A 21,658-nucleotide genomic window follows, 5' to 3' on the forward strand; every position below is an offset into this window, starting at 1 on the left:
CACATGGGAGACCCAGAAGAAGCTCCCAGCTCGTGGCTTTGAATTGGCTCAGTTCTGGCCATTTTGGCCATTTGGGGAATAAGCCAGCAGATGAAGGACCTCCCTCTCTCCCTTCCTCTCTCTCTCTCCCTCTGTCTGCCTCTCTGTAACTGCCTTTCAAATAAATAAATAAATCTTTAAAAGAATCATGTATCGGCCGGCGCCGCAGCTCAATAGGCTAATCCTCCGTCTTGCGGCGCCGGCACACTGGGTTCTAGACCCGGTCAGGGCACCGGATTCTGTCCTAGTTGCCCCTCTTCCAGGCCAGCTCTCTGCTATGGCCCGGGAGTGCAGTGGAGGATGGCCCAAGTGCTTGGGCCCTGCACTCCATGGGAGACCAGGAGAAGCACCTGGCTCCTGCTTTCGGATCAGCGTGGTGTGCCGGCAGCAGCGCGCTGGCTGCGGTGGCCATTGGAGGGTGAACCAACGGCAAAGGAAGACCTTTCTCTCTGTCTCTCTCTCTCTCACTGCCCACTCTGCCTGTCAAAAAAAAAAAATCATGTATATGATAAAGATTTAATATCCAGAACACATAATGAATTTCTACAACTAACAACAAAAGAACAAACAATGCAATCAAAAACTGGAAATGGATTTGAATAGTTTTTTCCAAAGATAACAAAAAGCCAGAAAGCACATGGAAAATGTTAAAATATCATTATTAAGTCATTCAGGAAATGCAAATCAAAACCACAATGAGATACCACATCATGCAGAACAGAGTGGTTATAATGAAGCATTTTTTAAAAACTAAAATAATTAATGTTAGCAAGGATATGGAGAAATTAGAATCCTCATGCATTGCTGGTAGAAATATAAAATTGTTCAACCACTATGAAAAACAGCATAGTGGTTCCTCAAAGAGCTAAACAATTCAACTAGATATATATCCAAAAGAGCTGAAAATGGGCATTCAGATGCTTGCCTGTCAATGTTCACTACAACAGATAATTCACATAGCCTAAAGGTAGAAGAAATCCAAGTGTCTATCAACAGATGAAAGAATAAGTAGTATAAGCATACTATTAGTATGAACATTAGTATTATTCAGAATGAATAAATCTTTAAAAAAATAAAACTTGTGAGATATAAGAATATGTTCCACTAAATACATTCAAATGTAATAAATCTTTGAGAACAACTTTTACTGTTAACTCTCATAATACAACTCACTGAGGACAGATTCTGCATGAGAAATTAGTACACAGTGACTCCTGTTGTTAACAAATAATACTCTTATGTATGATGTCAGTGAACACCTGAGGCTCTTGACATAGCTGTCTAGGCTATGGGAGCCTTTTGAAGCCACAAACTCTGAGAATATTTAGACAAGGTCATAAGCTAAGTAGAAGTTCTCTCCTCCCTTCAGAGAAAAGTACCTCCTTCTTTGATGACCAGTTCTTTCTACTGGGGTCTCACCCTCAGAGTTTCTTTATGTAGGACATTTTTTGCCACAGTGTCTTGGCTTTCCATGCCTGAAATGCTCTCATGGGCTCATAGGCTTTTCAGCTAGACCAGAATGCCTTAAGGGCTGATTCTGAGGTCAGAGTGCTACTTAAAGCAACTGCCATTCTAGGAGTCTGCAGTGTGGACTGCTTCCCGTGTTGGAACATTCACTTCTTTTTAATTCTATCTATTGTTATTACCAGACACTTGGTCTTATTATTTATTCGATCCCTTTGACACTTAATCCTATCCACATGATCACTTTAATACTTAAGATGGTACTAGTTTCCTGAAAAACTAAATAATGGATTCATCTTAAATAGATAATTTTATAATCTGTTTTGATTGTTATTTGGTAAATAGTTAAAGATTTAGCCCACATAAAGAAAAGTATTTGGAACTCTCAATACATCTGAAGACTATAAGGACTTCAAACAGAAAGTTTGAAAACTGCCAGCCTAGAAATCTTTGTTTATTATTGATATTTATTTGCCTTTTAAAGAGCATTAAACATACTTTAACTACTGGTGACACCTACCGGTGACTCAGGCTACCAATAAAGAAAAATTTATTGGGGTTGGCACTGTGGCATACCGGGTTAAGCTGCCATCTACAGGGCTGGCACCCCATATGGGCACTGGTGTTTGAGTCCCAGGTGCTCCACTTCTGATCCAGCTCTTGGCTTATGCATCTGCGAAAGCAGCAGAAGATAGCCCAAGTGCTTAGGCTCTACACCCATGTGGGAGACCTGAAAGAAGCTCCTGGCTTTGGATCAGCTCAACTCCAGCCGTTGTGGCTATTTGGGGAATGAACCAGAGGATGAAGACCTCTCTCTCTCTCCCTCTGCCTCTCCCACTCTGTAATTCCACCTTTCAAATAAATTAATTAATCTTTAAAAAAATGGGGCCGGTGCTGTGGTATGGCAGGTAGTGCCGCCACCTGAAGTTCCGGCATCCATGTGGGTATCAGCTTGTGTCCCAGCTGCTCTACTTCCAATCCAGCTCTCTGCTATGGCCTGGGAAAGCAATGGAAGATGGCCCAAGTCCTTAGGCCCCCTGCACCCATGTGGGAGACCTGGAAGAAGCTCCTGGCTCCTAGCTTTGGATCAGCACAGCTCTAGCTGTTGAGGCCGACTTGGGAGTGAACCAGCAGATGAAGACCTCTCTCTCTCTCTCTCTCTCCTTCTCCCATTCTCTCTCTGCCTCTCCTTATCTCTTTGTGTAACTCTGACCTTCAAGTACAAAAATAAATCTTAAGAAAGAAAGGAAAAATTTCTTTTGAGGCAAACTGAGTGGAAATCCAGGACTCACATAGCTCTACTCTAAAGCAGTAGGCAGGACTGCTAACTGCAAAAATTAAATAAGGCCTTTAATACCTGTTTAAATAGCACCAAATTTCCATACAAATTCTGGTGTGCATACTTTTAAAAATTATTTAGTTGAGAGACAGAGAGAAACACATATAGATGGAGGGGCAGAGAGAAAGAGAGGGAGAGACAAGCTCCCCCATCTGCAGGTTTATTTCCCAAATGCCCACAAAGACTGGGGCTGGACCAGGCCAAAGTTGGGAGCTGAGAATGCAATGCGGGTTTCCCACATGCATGCCAGGGACCTAGCTGTCTGCAGCATTACCTCTTACCTGCGAGGATACACGGTGAGAAGAAGCTGGAATTGGGAGCAGAGCCAAGACTTGAATCCAGGCACTCCAATAATGAGATGTGGGCATCCCAACTGGTATCTTAACCATTAAACAAATGTCCACACCCCAGTGAGTATAGTTTTTATTTATTTGAAAGGCAAAAAGAGAGAAAAGGAAAGAAAGAAAGAGGGAGGGAGATAGACAGAGACAAGAGAGACAGACACAGAGATCTTCCATCTGCTGATTCTCTTTCCAAATGCCAGCAACAACCAGGTCTGAGTGGGGTCAAAGCCAGGAAGCCAGGAACTCAATCTGGATCACCCACATGTGTGTCAGGGTCCCAAGTGCTTGAGCCATCACTTGCTGCTTCCTGGGCTGTGCACCAGCAGGAGGCTGAATTGGAAGTCGAGGAGGGACTCAAACCCAGGCACTTCAATAATATCATAACTGCTGTGCCAAACACCTGCCCTGAGTGTATACACTTTTTATTTTTTAAGATTTATTTATTTATTTGAAAGCCAGAGTTACACAGAGAGAGGAGAGGCAGAGAGAGAGAGAGAGAGGTCTTCCATCCGATAGTTCACTCCCCAGTTGGCTGAAACAGCCGGGGCTGCGCCGATCAAAGCCAGGAGCCAGGAGCTTCTTCTGAGTCTCCAACGTGAGTGCAGGGGCCCAAGGACCATTTTCTACTGCTTTCCCAGACCATAGCAGAGAGCTGGATTAGAAGAAGAGCAGCTGGCCAGCGCCGCAGCTCAACAGGCTAATCCTCTGCCTGCCGCACCAGCACCTTGGGTTCTAGTTCCGGTCGGGGTGCCAGATTCCGTCCTGGTTGCTCCTCTTCCAGTCCAGCTCTTTGCTGTGGCCCGGGAGTGCAGTGGAGGATGGCCCAAGTGCTTGGGTCCTGCACCCGCATGGGAGACCAGGAGAAGCACCTGGCTCCGGGTTTCAGATCAGCAGCCACTGGGGGGTGAACCAACGGAAAAGGAAGACCTTTCTCTCTCTCACTGTCCACTCTGCCTGTCAAAAAAAAAAAAAAAAAAGAAGAAGAAGAAGAAGAAGAAGAAGAGGAGCAGCTGGAACCAGAACTGGTGCCGCAGGTGGAGGATTAACCTACTGCGCCAGTGCCGATCACCCCCAATCCTTTAGTTTTTTTCCCATCTTCAATTTTATGCTCCAGAATAACAGGGTACATTTAACAAGCTTTTTCTGGAAAGAACAAGATGGTGTCTATTTCAGACTTAGCTTGTCACATGATTTTTGTAGCAACTATTCAAATGTGCCTCTGTAGTGGGAAAACAACTAGACAGAAATATATAAGTGAAATTATGAGACTATGTGCCAAAAGAACATTATTTACAAAACTAGGTGAGAGCCACAGGTCAGTCACACTTTGTCAAACTCTGAAGCACTTGATTACTGAACTGCTTGGAATTTCTTGCACGTATCACATACCATACTTTGAAGGCTAATGGAATATGTACTGGCATATTCTTGTATTTTACAACTATCTCACTTTTAATTTCTATTTAACAGGTACATAACTGCTTTCTATGCTGTTCAACAATTTTTAAAATTGTAAAGGATTCGAAGATCAAAAGACATGACAACTCATGATCTATTACAAACTTCTCATTTCGTAAAAAAGAAAAACAAGGAACAGCGATGCTATCTCCCTTACTCTAGGGCACAAAGCTGGCTAGTGGCAGAGTGCAAGTACAGTATTATGTATTAAATATATACATTAGAATCCATTATTTTGTTTCTATGCTGTATTAATTACAGTTTGAGTTGCTGCTTCTTAGGCTTGTTTATTCTTTTCTTCTTACATAAACACAGACTCCAAAATTTCAAAATACAAATCTCCTCTAACACTTTCTGATCTAAAGAGGTGAAGTCACAGAGGTGAATTTTGCCTTTTCATTTTAAAAGGCTGTATGTGTGGGCCAACTCTGTTACAGCTGATGTTTAGGCATGTGAATGTATTCTCATAAAGCCTAATCAGAACTCATTAGGTAGATAAATCCCCTGAAAACTAAACTGAATTGTCAGCACCACTGCTCCTCTCCATTCATGTAGATGATCTAAAGTGATCAAGGTTGGCATTTCATAGAGAACTCACCCTCATCATCACTACTATTAGAATGGACCTCAGGAGATGAGTCAGACTGGGATGATGAAAACTCTTCTTTCCATTTCTTCCTTTTCTTTGGTGGCGGCTCAGCCTTTACTTTTGGCTGTTTAACTTTGGGTTTCATGGAAGGGGCTTTTGTAGTTGTAGTTTTTGTTGTTGGAGGATCAGAAGCTTTATTGCTACTACTTGGCTTAGCCTGAACAGTTCTGCAATGTTATAAACAAACTTCATTAACATACTGAAATCCTGTCAAACTAAAATAAAATAGAATCACTGGGAAAGAAAAGGTTAATTACTATCATAAGGGACTTCCAAAATGAAGTACTATATATCTTAATAGTGATTTTTCTAACATTTTCTGGAAATATATTCTTTAACCACTGGCATTCAATATTCAGCTATCTCTTACATTCCTCTTCTTCCTTTATGGACTCATTTTCCAGAGAGTATAGAGGCTGTACAACACATGATCTGTTGGTTTAGGGAAGTAAGAGGTGATAAACCCTTTTCAGTCACATCAGAATGGCCCTCAGAAGTGCTCATAAGCTCTGATGGTTCCAGGTTTTGATGTAGAAATCCAGAGATACCTCATCTTAAGCCACTTAAGATTTGTTCTAAAGTGTCTAAAGATCTGAGTGGGTAAAATTCCATCACAAAAATAACGTGAGCTGCTTCCAACAGGTGGAGTCTTAATTAAACTAGGCTTGTCCGGTATTAGATTGAAAATATCTAGGGTCTGCCGGCGCCACGGCTCAGTAGGCTAATCCTCCGCCTTGCGGCGCCGGCACACCGGGTTCTAGTCCCGGTCGGGGCACCGATCCTGTCCCGGTTGCTCCTCTTCCAGGCCAGCTCTCTGCTGTGGCCAGGGAGTGCAGTGGAGGATGGCCCAAGTGCTTGGTCCCTGCACCCCATGGGAGACCAGGAGAAGCACCTGGCTCCTGACATCGGATCAGCGCGGTGCGCCCGCCGCAGCACGCCAGCCGCAGCGGTCATTGGAGGGTGAACCAATGGCAAAAGGAAGACCTTTCTCTCTGTCTCTCTCTCACTGTCCACTCTAACTGTCAAAAATAAAAAAAAGAAAAAAAAAAAAGAAAAAAGAAAATATCTAGGGTCACACTCGCTCTCCCATGCAGATCCCAGGGTCAGGTCACTTGTCTAGATTCATGCTGTAGACAACCCAGTCACACTAATAAATGATTGTTCTTTTGTACACTTTTCTAGTGATGTACAAGTCTCATCATTTTTGTTTAAAAATTATCTCATTTTAAACATTACACTGCATTTCTATTTCTCTCTAATGGATGAAAAACGGAGCTTTAGAAAAATTATCTTCTCTATGTCATGAAGAGCTGGACTCAAAACTCTAAAATTCAGGGTTTTTTTCACTAATTTGTTAGGACGACATCAAACGGACTAAGGGAAAGAAAAGGGGATCTTATCCTACCATGGACAGTCACAATCTTCATAGTGCACATCATGTTCCTTTAAGAGGAATCATTGTATCAGGCACTGAATTTTCAGATTTGTATTTACTAAACAAGCAAACAAAACAACCCCGGGCTCTTCAACTGATATAATCCTTTGAACAATGACACTGACAATAATAAGTCTTTATATATACAAAAATATTACATACAAAATCGAATACCTGATAGTTTGTGAAGGTTTATTTCTTGGCTTTTTGGAACACACTCTGACATATTCCTTTTTGTTTGCATTTTCAATGAACTTCACATATATCCTTTTGTATTTAGTCTTTGCATCACCAAAATAACCAAGATACTATGGAAAGAAATACTTTGAATTACATAATTATATAATCTGTACATAAATGTTACTTTATTGCTCCACTTTTACATAACCATCCTTTCCTAAAATATAGTTCTAGTCAGGTTAATTTCACCCTGAATTAAAATGATCCCCGACTTATTTCTGACTATAAGCCCACACAATATATAGAAGCAATCTCATTCGGCAGATACTTATTCAAAGCTACTGAACAGCTACCTATCTAAGTATCAAAGAGTAATTTTTGTGATTCTCCTGGAAAATCAGAATATCTGACTAGTAGAATAACTGAACCTTTGAGTCAGTTCACTGGAACACTTTTCCTTTATATAAAAAAAGTAACAGATAAAGTAATTAAATCTTAAATAGCTGGTATTACCTATTATTTTAAAATCAGACTGTCTGAGTATTATGTACTCTGTAATTCATTTAAATCATTCTGTATTTCCCCAGGATCACTGTCAAAATACAGAGACTAATGTAAACAATTATTTTACTTACACTATTTGTGGCAGCAAATTCTCTTTGTCCATCTCGAATTTCAGGAACAAATTTCTGTAATAAAGCTTTTTGTACTTTCCAAATAGCTGGGGGTTCTTTTCCTGTTTTTAAAGCCTCCTGTAATAAGGGGAATTAATTATACTTATAAAAACTAGCATTACATTTTAGATTAATAGGCTCTTAGAGCTGAACGAAATCTTAAAGATCTACACAGCCCAACTTATCTCTTACCTCTAGGTGAACTTTTCTAATGATCCCTAAAAGCTAGTTAGGTTGCCATAGTCTGTTCAAATCCTTCCAGAAACAGGGAGCTCATTAACACACAAAGTAGCCAATTACCCTTTTGTATAGATAAACTACTGGAAAATGTTTTGCTAATGCTTTTTTCATTTGTGATTAAAGCAATTTTATGAGTATGCATATATTTTAGAAGATAAGAAAAAAATGTTAAGGTATTAGCAGTAATTACTTGTGAATGGTAGGAATACAGATAATTTGAATGTTATGTTCTTCACTGTAATTTTAAATGCCTCCTCTCTACCCTAATTGGAAAAAAGGGCAAAAGCAAGCAAACAAGAACTTGAAAATAGATTAAGTTAAATACAGCTGAAACTTTGTATGAAATTATAACATTCTACTCCTGGTTCTATAATCTGAAATTATGAAAGTAAATCTAATTCTACCTTACATAACAATCTGACTTTAATTCTTTACACTTTTAAATTTTATAAAGATCATTTTTCCTACCTCCTAATAATGACATGAATTATGAGCCTTTCATTCACATTTCCTTTTTTTTTTTTTTTTAATTTCACAGATAGAGTTGGACAGTGAGAGAGAGAGACAGAGAGAAAGGTCTTCCTTCCATTGGTTCACTCCCCAAATGGCCGCTACAGCTGGAGCTACGCCGATCCGAAGCCAGGACCCAGGTGCTTCTTCCTGGTCTCCCATGCGGTGCAGGCACCCAAGCACCTGGGCCATCCTCCACTTCCCTCCCGGGCCACAGCAGAGAGCTGGAGTGGAAGAGGAGCAACCAGGACTAGAAACCGGCACCCATATGGGATGCCGGCACCGCAGGCAGATTAACCTAGTGAGCCACAGCGCCGGACCCCAAAGAATTCACATTTCAAAACTTCTGTAATTACTAATACCCAAATGCAACTGACCAGTTGGAAATACACAAAATTAAGACAAAGTTAAAATTATTTTCAATTACTTCTTGTTTCAAAACATCTACTGGATTGATGTTACCAAATACTTATGATATTGTAGGATAATTATAAAATAGAACTTTTTGTAATACAAGCTAGATACATGCTGCTGAAGTCAACATGAAGGCTATCATAGGAACTTCACACCTGAGAATATTCACATCACCTTAAAAGTCTCTATGTCTTCTATCTTTACCACAAATTCATCACGCTCTCTGTATTGGCCTTCTCCTCCACTTTCGACGTTTTCTTCATCAGTGAAACCTTCTATGGCAACAGTGTCTTGTCCTTTTGCAAACTGGTCTGAAGGAAGCCCATCAACTTCAATGGACTTGGAGGGATCTGTAGTGCTTGTATTCTCCAGGATATTTATTGCAGAAGAAGTAGAGTGGAGAGATTCTTGTTTACCTGTACCCACAGTGGTGGATGAATTAGTAGCAGTACCAGTAGTATTGGCAGTTGGACTAGCAGTTCCCACTTGTAGGGTTTCTGAAAATAAAGTAAGCAAATACAAATCAGAAATACAAACACACATTTACTTATTTTGAGTAAAATCTCAACAGCTTAAAAAGATTTGATTATTGGGTCCCGCGCTGTGGAACACTGGGTAAAGCTGCCACCTGCAGTGCTGGCATCCCATCTGGGCACTGGTTCGAGTCCCAGCTGCTTCACTTCCAACTCTGCTATGGCCCGGGAAAGCAGTGGAAGATGGCCCAAGTCCTTAGGCCCCTGCAACCACATGGGAAACCTGGAAGTACCTGGCTCCTGGCTTTGGATCAGGACAGCTCCAGCTGTTGAGGCCACCTAGGGAGTGAACCAGAGGATGGAAGACACCTCTCTCTTTTTTTTTTTTCTCTCTCTCTCTCTGTCCCCCTCTGCCTCTCTGTAACTCTGCCTTTCAAATAAATAAAATCTTAAAATATTTTTAATTTTTACAATCAAATTGACTGAAACAGTCAAAACCACAGGAAGAAATTAAAATGGCTGTTAATTTCCAAGACTCAAAAGATGTGAGAATTGAACCTGGGTGACAAGTAGACTGCAAACATCTGTCTACGTACCTTTCCCCATAGCTCTAATTAAATAGAACAAGCATATTTTTTCAAAAAATGGAGATATAAAAAAGATTATAAGGACCAGCACACTAATGGTGAGTAATCATTAAAACATGAAAAGTTGAGGGGCCAGAGCTGTGGTGCAGGTTAAGCCTCTATCTGCAGTGTTGGCATCCCATGTGGGTATAGATTTGAGTCCCAGCTGCTCCACTTGGGATCCAGCTCACTGCTAATGCACCTGGGAAGGCAGTGGAAAATGGCCCAAGTGCTTGGGCTGCTACACCCATGTGGGAGACCTGAAGGAGGTCTGGCTCAGGCCTGGCCCAGCCCCGGCCATCTGGCCATTTGGGGAGTAAGCCAGTGGATGGAAGATCTCTCTCCATCTCTTTCTGTATCTCTACCTTTCAAATAAATCTAAGGGGAAAAAAAAAAAGAGAGAGAGAGAGAGCGACAAGTTGAGTAGATATAGGAAAGGAAAGCACTCCCCAAATATTCTGAAACAGTACTAGAAGCTTCCAAAATAGAGAGGATTATAAAACAATACTGTGAAAAACTACATGACAACAGTAACTTGAAAAAAATGGACAAATTCTAAGATACAAACTACAAAAAAGGACTTAGGGAAAAATGGAAAATGTGAATAGACTTGTATCAAGTAAACAGAATTAAGTAATTAAAAAGTATCCCATAAAGAGAAGTACAGGTCCAATGGCTTCACAAGTAAATTCTATGAATGGTTAAATAAGAATGATAATACTTTATAAACTCCAAAAAATAGGAGGAAACACTTTCCAGTAGTCTATGAGGCTAGTATTATTTCCATACCAAAACCAGATAAACATGTCATGAGAAAATCACACATCAAAAATTTTTAATAGGAAGACAAAAATCCTCAAGAAAATATAAGTGAACCTGCCAACATATAAAAAGAATCATAAAAATGACCAAGTGGGATTTATCTTAACAATGCAAGGTAATTTTAATATCTGAAAAATTAATGTACTATATTATATTAACACAACAAAGTATAAAACCACAGGATCATCACAACAGGTACAGAAAAAGCATTTGGCAAAATTAGTACCCTTTCATGATAAAATAATTCAACAACATAAATATAAATGGGAACTTATTCAAACCTCACCAAGGATATCTAGAAAATACTCAAAGCTTACATCATATTTAACAGTGAAAAACTGGATGTTTTCCTCCTAGAAAGGACGTCTGAAGAAAGTAAAATTATTTGCACATGATGTGATCTTATATATAAAAAAGTGCTATGAAATCTACTAAAGAGCTATTGGAATACAAGAGTTTAGCAAGACTGCAGGGTACAATATAAATATAAAAAAAATGCTTGCAGTGAAAAATCCAAAAATGAAATTAGGAACATAATGCTATTTACACTAGCATTAGAAATTAAAAAAATACTTAGGAATAAATTTAACAATAGAAGCACAAAACTTATACTGTAAAAACCTGAAGACATCACTCAAAGAAATAAAGAATGTTAATATAACTGGAAAAATATCCTATGTTCATGGACAGAAGACTCAATATTGTTAAATGGTAATACTTCCCAAATTGCTCTACAGTTCCAACCCAGTCACTACAAAAGTTCTAGGCACATATTCTCATTAAAGGACAAATTGTTCCTAAGATTCACATGGAAATGAGAGACCCACAGTAGGCACAACAATCTTGAAAAAAGAACAAAGTTGGAAGACTCACACTTCTCAATTTCAAAATTTACTGTATATAATACCATAGTGATCAAGATGATACTGTGATACTGACACAGATATACATAGATTAACAGAGATTGAAAGTCTATAAATTTCTATATTTGTAACCAAATTACTGTTTCATAAAAGGTGCCAAAACCATTCAATGGGAATAGAACAGTTTAATGTGCTGAGATAATGGACAGCTGCCTATAAAACAATGAAGTTAGAACCCAAACTTAGATTCTACACAAAAATTAACTGAAACGGGATTATAGATATAAAATGTAAAGGCTAAAACTATAAGAAAACATAGCATTAAAGATTTATTTATTTATCTGAGAGGCAGAATTACAGAGAGAGAGAAAAAGAGACAGACAGAGAGGTCTTCCATCCACTGGTCCACTCTCGAAATGGCTGAAATGGCCAGGGCTGGGCTGGTCCAAAGCCAGAGCTTCTTCTGAGTCTCACAAGTGTGTGCAGGGGCTGAAACACTTGGACCATCTTCTGCTGCTTTTCCAGGCTATTAGCAGGGAGCTGGGTGGAAATGAAGCAGCTGGGGCTCAAACTGGCACCAGTATAGGATACTGGTGCTGCAGGCAGAGGCTTAACCATGGTGCTTAACATGCCATGGTGCTGGCCCAAAAATAGTTTTAAATCTTGTGACCTTGGGATAAGTCACAGTTTTAGATATGCCACCAAAGGCATAAGTGACAGAAGAAAAGTAAACTGGACTCCATCAAAGACGAAAACTTTTTGTTGCAACTGATGCAATCAAGAAAGTGCCAAGATAATCTGTAGAATGGGACATGTTTATTTAAAAATCTTGTTATCTTCCAGAGACCTGTATCCAGAATATACAAAGATTTCTTAGAGTCAGTATTATAAAGTATTATTATAAGTCAGTATCTTAAAGTCAGTATTATATTATCTCATTATTTTGAAACTGAGTAAAGGATCAGGACATTTTTCCAAAGAAGATAGAAGACATGATCAATAAGAACATGAAGACCACTCAACATATCATTAGATAAATTAAAATTAAAATGAAATACAGGGGGTTCCAAGATGGCAGAACAGTGACAGGGCAGTCTGATCTAGGATCAGCAAAATTAATAGAACAAAAAGTAGAGAAAGTCCACTCTCAAGGCAAAGCTGCAGGGGAAACTGCGGTGGGAGGTCCTGCAAAAGCAGTGGAAACGGCCTAGACCTGTGTGGCAGTGCAGACTCGCAGCAATGAGAAAGGAAACAACAAAGGCCTCAGCAGTTTGGATCTGGAAAAAGCACCTTTGGCAAACAAACTAAGGTCAAACTGCACTGGCCAGCGCCCCTGTTGACAGAGCTGGAGGGAAAGCCTAGCAGACTGCACCATTTTTGAGCCTGGCCCAGATCCCTCAGGGCAGTGGGTCATTGCTAACTCTGAGGGGAAAAAAATAAAAAAGCAGTGCAGTCTATCTCTCCCCTTCTCCCCTCATTAACAGTGACCTACGGCCAGTGGTGGGAGGCTGGAACAATTTTTTGACATAAGTAGGTAGCAGCTGCTCCAGCTCTTGTGCGTGTGTGTACCCACCAACTATTGGGGACACTCTTCACGCAGCCATCAGGGGTAACCACTGTGCCAGCTACACCTACCTGGCAACAAACCGGTGGGGAGAGGGAGTCATCCCTGCAGAAGGCAAGTGCCACTTTCAGGGACTCTTATACACACCCAGCACAACTGTGAAGTGAGCAGGGCTGCGGCCAGCAGGTATTGTGTGCCTGTGATCCAGGGATTTCACCAGGGAGAAAAACCTGCATTCCCCACTGACTTTGAGTCTAGCTGGGAGGATTGGGCTCGATACAGTGGGACAAAACACACTATGGCAGTGGCTCTGGGAATACCTCAATCTCCCTGGGGACACAGGCTAGCAGGGTGGAGTGGTCCCTCTCGCACTCCTTGATCATGAGAGGCCCGTGCTGAGATGGAGAAAATATTATGCATGAGGTTTTTGGGTTTTTGGACAACCATTGAGTGCTGCTGAACACTCTGAGATCCTTGGCTGCATACAGCAGCTCAGAGCAGAGGGAATTGTGCTCACAGGAAGGACTGTGCAGATCATTTGTACGGTTCATATGGTGGTGTGGATGCGTGTTGAACACACTGGGGGCTAACACCTGGGCATTCCTCAGCTTGGAAGTAAGGGGGTGGTTACACCAACAGAGGTGACCGTTCCTCTCCATCCTGTCAACCAGAGGAGGACTACCACACCCAACTTGGGTGTTACCCTGAATACTCACCCCACGCAGGAGCACTGACCAGAGCTGCCTGCCACACCCACCACACTAAAAGTGCAGACATTCCACTAAGGCACAGAGGCATAGATCAAAGATAAAAGCCATCAGAGGAATAAAAAAACACAATTAATTCTACAGATGCCTAAAATAGATGCGGAAATCCAAGAAACAAGAATAAGGAAGATACCTTGACCCCCCATAAAGGAACACAATAATATTTCAATATTAGAATGTGAGGATGAAGATATTGAGCAAATACTGGAAATGGAATTCAAAAAAATAATCACAGCAAATCCATGAACTACAAAAAACCATACATGATATGATTGAAAATTTTCCCCAGGACATAGAGATTTTAAAGAGAAATCAAAATGATATTAGAAATGAAGAATTCAATAGATCCAATAAAAAATTCAGTGGAAAGCCTTAAAAACAGACTTGGCGAGGTAGACGAAAGAATATCTGATTAAGATGACAAACCTCTGGAAATCATTCCATCAGACCAAAAATAAATAAATAAATAAACCTTGAATAAAGTAGAAAACAGTCTTAGATATCTATGGGATACTATCAAACGACCCAACAAGGCCTATTTAGTGAAATAATTACAGAAAACTTCCCCAATTTGGAGAAAGGAATGTTCAAGCAGAGGAAGCAATAGAACTCCAAATAGACATGGCCATAAAAGATCTTCACCATGTCACCTTGTAGTCAAACTTTCCACAGTAAATCATAAAGCTTATAAAATGTGCACAACAGAAACGCCAGATTACTTTCAGAGGAATCTCCAATTAGACTCACAGCTGACTTCTCATCAGAAACCATACAGGCGAGAAGAGAATGGCAACATATAGTCCAAGTCATAAAAAAATAAAACTGTCAGCCCAGAATACTGTATTCTGCAAAGCTCTCATTTATGAATGAAGGTGAAATAAAGACCTTCAATAGCAAACAGAAATTGAAATAATTCGTCACCACTCATCCAGCCTTACAAAAGATGCTAAAGGACATGCTACACACAGACAAAAAGCAAGCCATCATCATGAAAGAACATGAAGGCAGAAAATCCCACAGTAAAGGTATAAAAGAAATCCAAAGTAAATAAGAATATTCATGGGAAAATGGCAAGGCCAAGCTGTTACTTATCAATAGTCAACTTGAATGTAAATGGCCTCAACTCTCCAGTTACAAGATACAGACTGGCCAAATGGATTGAAAAAACAAGAGCCACCTATCTGCTTCCCACAAGAAACACATCTCACCAAAGATACAAGCAGACTGAAAGTAAGAGGATGGAAAGACATTCCATGAAACCAAAAAAGAGCTGGTATAGCCATCCTATTATCAGACAAAACAGACTTTAACATAAAAACCGTTAGAAGAGACAAAGAAGGGCACTATGTAATGATTAAGGGATCAATATAACAGGAAGATGTGAGTATTATGAACGTATATACAGTTAATTACAGGGTATCTGGCTATTTACAAGAAATAGCACCATCAGGAGACCCTCAGATAAGGAAACTAAAGGGCAGACTTCAGTCGGACACAAAATAAGCCCAAAGAGAAGATATGAGGTAGAAGGATGAATAAAGGGCAGATGGGGCCAGCACTGTAGCAGATAGCAGGTTAAGCCACTTCCTGCGATGCTGGGCAACCCAGTTCAGGTCCCCGCTGTTTTACTTCACACCGAGCTCCCTGCTAATGCACCTGAGAAAGCAGCAGATGGCCCAAGTGTTGGGGCCCCTGCACCCAAATGGGAGACCCAGATGAAGCTTCACGGCTCCTGGCTCCAGCCTGGTCCAGCCCTGGCCATTGGGGCCACTTGAGATTGAACCAGCAGATGGAAAATCTCTCTTGTCTCTCCCCCACTCTTTGTAACTCTGCCTTTTAAATGGATAGAGTGGTAAATATATAAGTAGATCTAAACAAATGTTAGTGAAGTTCCAGCATTCAAAAATCCATACTACCTAGGAAGAGGAAGACAGACTTTTAGAAACTGAAAATGAATATTGTAATTTCTATCATGACCAGAGAAAGAACCGAAAATATTTCACTAAAATAATCAGGGGTTATGGGAGCAGAAAGACACATGAATGAAAGAAAACTGACCATGCACTGAGGGTTATTAAATCTGTATAATGCTTGAGTTGGTTTCATTACAACAATCTCTACCTTTGTGTATGAAAACTTTCCAGATAAAAAGTTACTAAGCAAATTTTTATTTAAAAGAATGCATAGCTTCCAAATTAGCAGAGGGAAAATGTATCAATACTACATGATATTGAGGCCAGCGCCATGGCCCAGTAGGTTAATCTTCTGCCTGCAGTGCCGGCATCCCATGTGGGCGCCGGTTCTGGTCCCAGCTGCTCCTCTTCCAATCCAGCTCTCTGCTATGGCCTGGGAAAGCAATGGAGGATGGCACACGTCCTTGGGCCCCTGCACCCGTGTGGGAAACTCGGAAGAAGCTCCTGGCTCCTGGCTCCTGGCTCCTGGCTCCGGATCGGCATGCTCCGGCCGTTGCAGCCATTTGGGGAGTGAACCAACCAACGGAAGGAAGACCTTTCTCTCTGTCTCTATCTCTCATTGTAACTCTAACTTTCAAATAAATAAATAAAATCTTTAAAAACAAAGAAAAAAAGAAAAAAACCTACTACATGATACTCTTGAGAAGAAGTTTTAAAACCCACCAAACTAAAGTTTAGTGTTTAGAAATGCATATACAGGTGATAAAATTATAAAAGAAAAGGAAGTGATTACTACCAAGTTAGTTAGTAGTTAGCTCTAAAGGTTTTAAGTTGGCATTAATTTAATACTCAATTTAATTCTGTACTTTTTTGCTATCCAATGAATAGCATTTATTGCCCCAAATTTTCTTCTTTGTACTACACTCTGGCCATATCCCAATGATTTCAATATAAGGCTGCATTATCAATTCCAATAATAAAGTGGTTTATTATTTCATTTTTTGTTTCCTTTTATTTAGAATGTGTTTTCTTTCTTTGTTTTTTTTTCTTCCTTCTCTTATGGAATTACTATATTATGGTCAGGGAATATGGCTTAAATAATTGTGTATTTTCAAATTCATGGAAATTTTCCATATTTTTCTTCATGAGTTTTTTTTCATGTTATATTTCACAAGAAAGTATGTTCTGAAATAGCAGATAAGGAAAATATACTAAAATAATGCTAACAACAAAATTAGTAAGGCAATATTAGAACCAGAAACCATTAAATGGGAAAAAGAGAAACTTTATTACTCTACAAGGAAATTTAACTTTATGAAAATATTATGTATTTATTTTCATGAGTTCAAAAAGTGTCAAGTAAACAGTATTAGAAAAAAAAAAAACAAAATATAGTGGGAAACTTTAACACACCTTTCTCAGGAATCAACAGATCAAGCAATCTAAAAATAAATAAGGAATAAAGAGAATTTTTAAAACCTTTTTATAATTATAAAATTTTAAATATACAAAAAGTAGAGAATAACAAACCCTCACATTCCACTATCAGAACTAACAACCACACACATTGTGATACTCTTATTTCATATATCTTGCCTTTTATATTTGCTAGGGTACTGTAAAGTAAATTTCAGGTATGTTATATACCTCCAAAATGCACATAACATTTTCTTATGTAACCAAATGTCACATATTACACTAACAAAGGAAAAGATATAAAGGGTCTAAAAATTACCAAATAAAATCTATTAGCAAGTAGATACTCATGGAATATTTATAAAAATTGACCACTGGGGCCTGCACTGTGACACAGCAGGTTAAAACATGCCTGCAATTTGATTATCCCATATCCAAGTGCCAGTGTGAGTCCCAGATGCTCCACTTCAGACCCAGGTCCTTGCTAATGCTAAGGCAGTGGAAGATGGCCCAGGTGTGAGGGCCCCTGCCACCCATAAGAGAGACCAGGATGGAGCTCCTGGCTCCTGGTTTTGACCTGGGCCACCACTGGCTATTGCAGCCATTTGGAAAGTAAACCAGTGGACAGAAGATCTCTTTATCTGTCTCTCCCTGTCTCTGTCACCCTCCTTCCCTCCCACCCTCCCTCTCACTTTCCCTCCCTCCCTTCCTTCCTTCCTTCTCTCTCTTCCTCCCCACCTCACTCTCGCCCTCCCACCCTTCCTTCCTTTCTTTTTATTTCTTTCCAGATTTATTCCAAAGGCAGAGTTATAGAGAGAGAAGGGGAGAGACAGAGACTGAGAGATCTTCCATCCGCTGGTTCACTCCCCAAATGGCCGCAATGGCCAGAGTTGGGCTGATAGCAAACCAGGAGCTTCTTCTGGGTGTTCCATATGGGTGCAGGAGCCCAAGCACGTGGGCCATCCTCTGATGCTTTCCCAGGCCATTAGTGTGGAGCTGCCAGGACTGGAGCTGTGTTAATATAGGATACTGGCACAGCAGGTAGAGGCCTAACCTACTACACAACAGCACCAGTCCCCGCGCTGCCTTTCAAATAAATAAATCTTAAAAATGAAAAATGTGACCATTTACCAAATCACTAACAAAATTTCCCTAAATTTCAAAAAGTGGACATATTAACTGGACACAACACAACAGGGCCAGAAAAAAAAAAAAAAAGAAAAAAACCCTGGCCATTCTTCATAACTCTCAGGCTAAAAAGAAAATAAAATCAATGAAAAGCCATTTAGAACAATTAAGAGCACTGAAACCAGTGGGATATGGCAGCAGTGTGGTACAAAAAAGGGAAACTTAAGAGATTAAAGGCTATGTTAGTCAGAAAACACAAAAATAAACTAAGCACTAAACTCAAGAAGCCAGAAAGAAAGTATTAAATTAAGCCCAAAGAAGATAGGGGAAAGAATTAAGACTAAAGTAGAAATTAGGGGCAGACATCTGGTCCTGTAGCTTATGAGGTTGCATGCCCTATCAATGTGCTTGAGTTCAAGTGCTAATTGTTTTCCATTCCAGCATATTATTGCTGGAAGGAAGCTGGGGACGGCTCTGGTACTTGGGTCCTTGCTACTCATGTAGCAGACTGACTCCTTGGATCCTGGCTATAACCCAGCCCTGGCTGCCGTGGGACATCTGGGAAGGGAACCAGCAGATGGAACATACCTCTCCACCACCACCACCACCACCACCCCGCCCCAGCTGCTACTAGGTTTAAGGCAAGGCTTTCAGTTTCCCTAACCTTATTCATATACCATTAATAGTCCATCTATTAAATTCTAAATTTTATAATAACCCTCCAGAGATGGTTAACAGAGTCAAACATGCTGATTCTAAATTTATCTGGAAAGAAATCCAAGAACAATAACAAAAAAGAACCACTAAAAGGCAGAGTTACAGAGAGGGTATGCCAGCATTGTGGCATCCCATATGGGTACCAGTTTGAAATCTGGCTGCTCCACTTTCAATCCAGCTCCTTGCTATTGCACCTGGAAAAGCAGAAGATGGTCCAAGTGCTTGGGACCCTGCACCCACACTGGAGGCCTGGAAGCTTTGGGCTCCTGGCTTCAGCCTAGCCCAGCCATGGCCATTGTGTCTATTTGCTGCGTGAACCAGCAGGTGGAAGGTTCTTTCTGTATCTTTCCCTCTTTCTCTTTCAAATAAATAAATAAATCTTAAAACAAACACACACACACACAATTACAGGGGCTTAGCAGGTTAAGCTGTTGCCTACAATGCTGGCATCCCATATGGGTGCCAGTTCGAGTCCTGGCTGCTCCACCTCCCATCCAGCTTCCTGCTAAGGCTCCTGGAGAAGCCACGAAAGATGGCTTAAGTCCTTGGGCCCCTGCACCCATGTAGGAGACCCAGAAGAAGCTCCAGGCTTCTGGTTTCAGTCTGGCCCAGCCCTGGCCATTATGGCCATTTGGATAGTGATTCAGCAAATGGAAGTTCTCTCTCTCTCTCTGCCTTTCAAATAAGTAAAATAAATCTTTAAAAAAATTATAGAAGACTTAATATACTACAGATTACACTGCCAAATACAGAACAGAAAACTAGACAAATGGAAAAGAACAGAATCCATACACATTCCAATAAGTGTGAGAATTCAATTACCAAAGATACCATTTCAGACACACTGTGGGGAAATGGATTGAATAATAAACAGTGATTAAATAACCAAATATCCATTTTGGATAAAGATGCTAAATTCTTATAGCATCCTATAACTCCAAATATATTTCAGAGGCAAAGAGCTACAACATTTTAAAATGTTTGTTTGTTTGTTTGTTTTCACCTACTTGAAAGCAGAGTGACAGACAGAGATCCTCCATCTTCTGGTCTATTCCCCAAATGCCTGCAACAGCCAAGGTTGGGCCAGGCTATAGCACTACACCCACCCCAAGGAGCTACAAGCTCAATAAAATCAAAACCTAAGCTTTAAATTTCAAAATAAAAGATCTTTAAAAAAAAAAACAGAGAAAATAGACTGTAGGACTCTTATATTTGTGGTCCACATTTTTTAAGCTTTCAACATTTTCCAAGTGTATTTTATCCATAGAGCTCAAACAAATGGAAAAGAAAGAAGATTTTCTGGTTTTCTTCCATTTTTGAGATCTGAATTTCGGTCATCTGTGTCATCAAGAGTTTGCCTTGCACACCTATGGGTCTCTTACATGGAAGCTGAGTGTTCCCCTTTAGTTTCACATCCATTTTGAAGAAATTCACCACTCACTGTGAATGAAACCAAACCGATTCATTTTTAAGATTTATTTATCTGAAAGGTAGAATGAGACAGAGAGAGAGAGAGAGACAGAGACAGAGAGAGAGAAAGAGATTGATATTCCATCCACTGGTTCACTCACTAAATGACTGCCATGGCTTGGGCTGGGACAGACTGAAGCCAGGAACCAGGAGCTTCATCTGAGTTTCCACTTGGGTGGGACCCTCTGCCTTCCCAGGCACATTAGCAGGGAGCTGGATTAGAAGTGGAACAACTGGGGCCGGTGCTGTGGCTCAACAGGCTAATCCTCCACCTAGCGGCGCCGGCACACCGGCCGGGTTCTAGTCCCAGTCGGGGCGCCGGATTCTGTCCCGGTTGCCCCTCTTCCAGGCCAGCTCTCTGCTGTGGCCCGGGAGTGCAGTGGAGGATGGCCCAAGTGCTTGGGCCCTGCACCCTATGGCAGACCAGGAGAAGCACCTGGCTCCTGCCTTCGGATCAGCGCGGTTTGCTGGCTGCAGTGCATCGGCTGCGGTGGCCATTGGAGGGTGAACCAACGGCAAAAGGAAGACCTTTCTCTCTGTCTCTCTCTCACTATCCACTCTGCATGTCAAAAAATAAAAGAATAAAAAAAAAAAAAAAAAGAAGTGGAGCAACCAAGATTTGAACCAGCGCTCATATGGGATATGGATGACACAAGTGCTAGCTTAACCCACAGCATCAGAATGTCCACACCCCCATGTAGCATCTTAAACACTGTGCCAACACCTGCCTCTACAAAGCCCCCAAATTTTTAAAAGTATTTATTTATTTGAAAGGCAGAGTTACAGAGAGGAAGAGGCAAAGAAAGAGAGAGCGTTCATCTATTGGCTAATATCAAAACAGCCACAGCCAGGAGCTTCATCTGGGTCTCCCATGTAAGTGCAGAGGCCTAAACACTTGGGTCATCTTCGTCTGTTTTCCCAGACACATTAGCAGGAGGCTGCAATGGAAGTGGAGCAGCCAGGACTCCAACCAGCAACCCCATAGGATGCCAGCAATGCAAACAGTAGCTTAACCCACTGTGCCATAGCACCAGCCTCAAAGCCTAAATTTTTTTACCATAACTCTTCACTACTGACCTAAAGAAACTCATTATCTAATGAAATATATACAAATATAAGTGAAATTATACACAAAAGTGAATGTCTTCATAAC

The 21,658-nt window shown here is 40.7% G+C and overlaps 1 protein-coding gene across 2 annotated transcripts in view; it reads right to left on the reverse strand.

The window, feature by feature from the left end:
• The window catches only part of QSER1 (glutamine and serine rich 1), an 83,753-nt gene that overhangs the window by 19,124 nt on the left and 42,971 nt on the right, over positions 1 to 21,658 (reverse strand). For both annotated transcript variants that reach the window (XM_062196346.1, XM_062196347.1), the window contains exons 5-8: positions 8,921 to 9,243; positions 7,544 to 7,660; positions 6,903 to 7,036; positions 5,243 to 5,460 (exon numbers count right to left, since the gene is read on the reverse strand). In XM_062196346.1, coding sequence (XP_062052330.1) covers positions 5,243 to 5,460; positions 6,903 to 7,036; positions 7,544 to 7,660; positions 8,921 to 9,243 — 792 coding nt within the window. The remainder of the gene's footprint in view (positions 1 to 5,242; positions 5,461 to 6,902; positions 7,037 to 7,543; positions 7,661 to 8,920; positions 9,244 to 21,658) is intronic.

This window comes from Lepus europaeus, chromosome 7, assembly GCF_033115175.1.
Source record: "Lepus europaeus isolate LE1 chromosome 7, mLepTim1.pri, whole genome shotgun sequence".
Taxonomy (NCBI): Eukaryota; Metazoa; Chordata; class Mammalia; order Lagomorpha; family Leporidae; genus Lepus; species Lepus europaeus.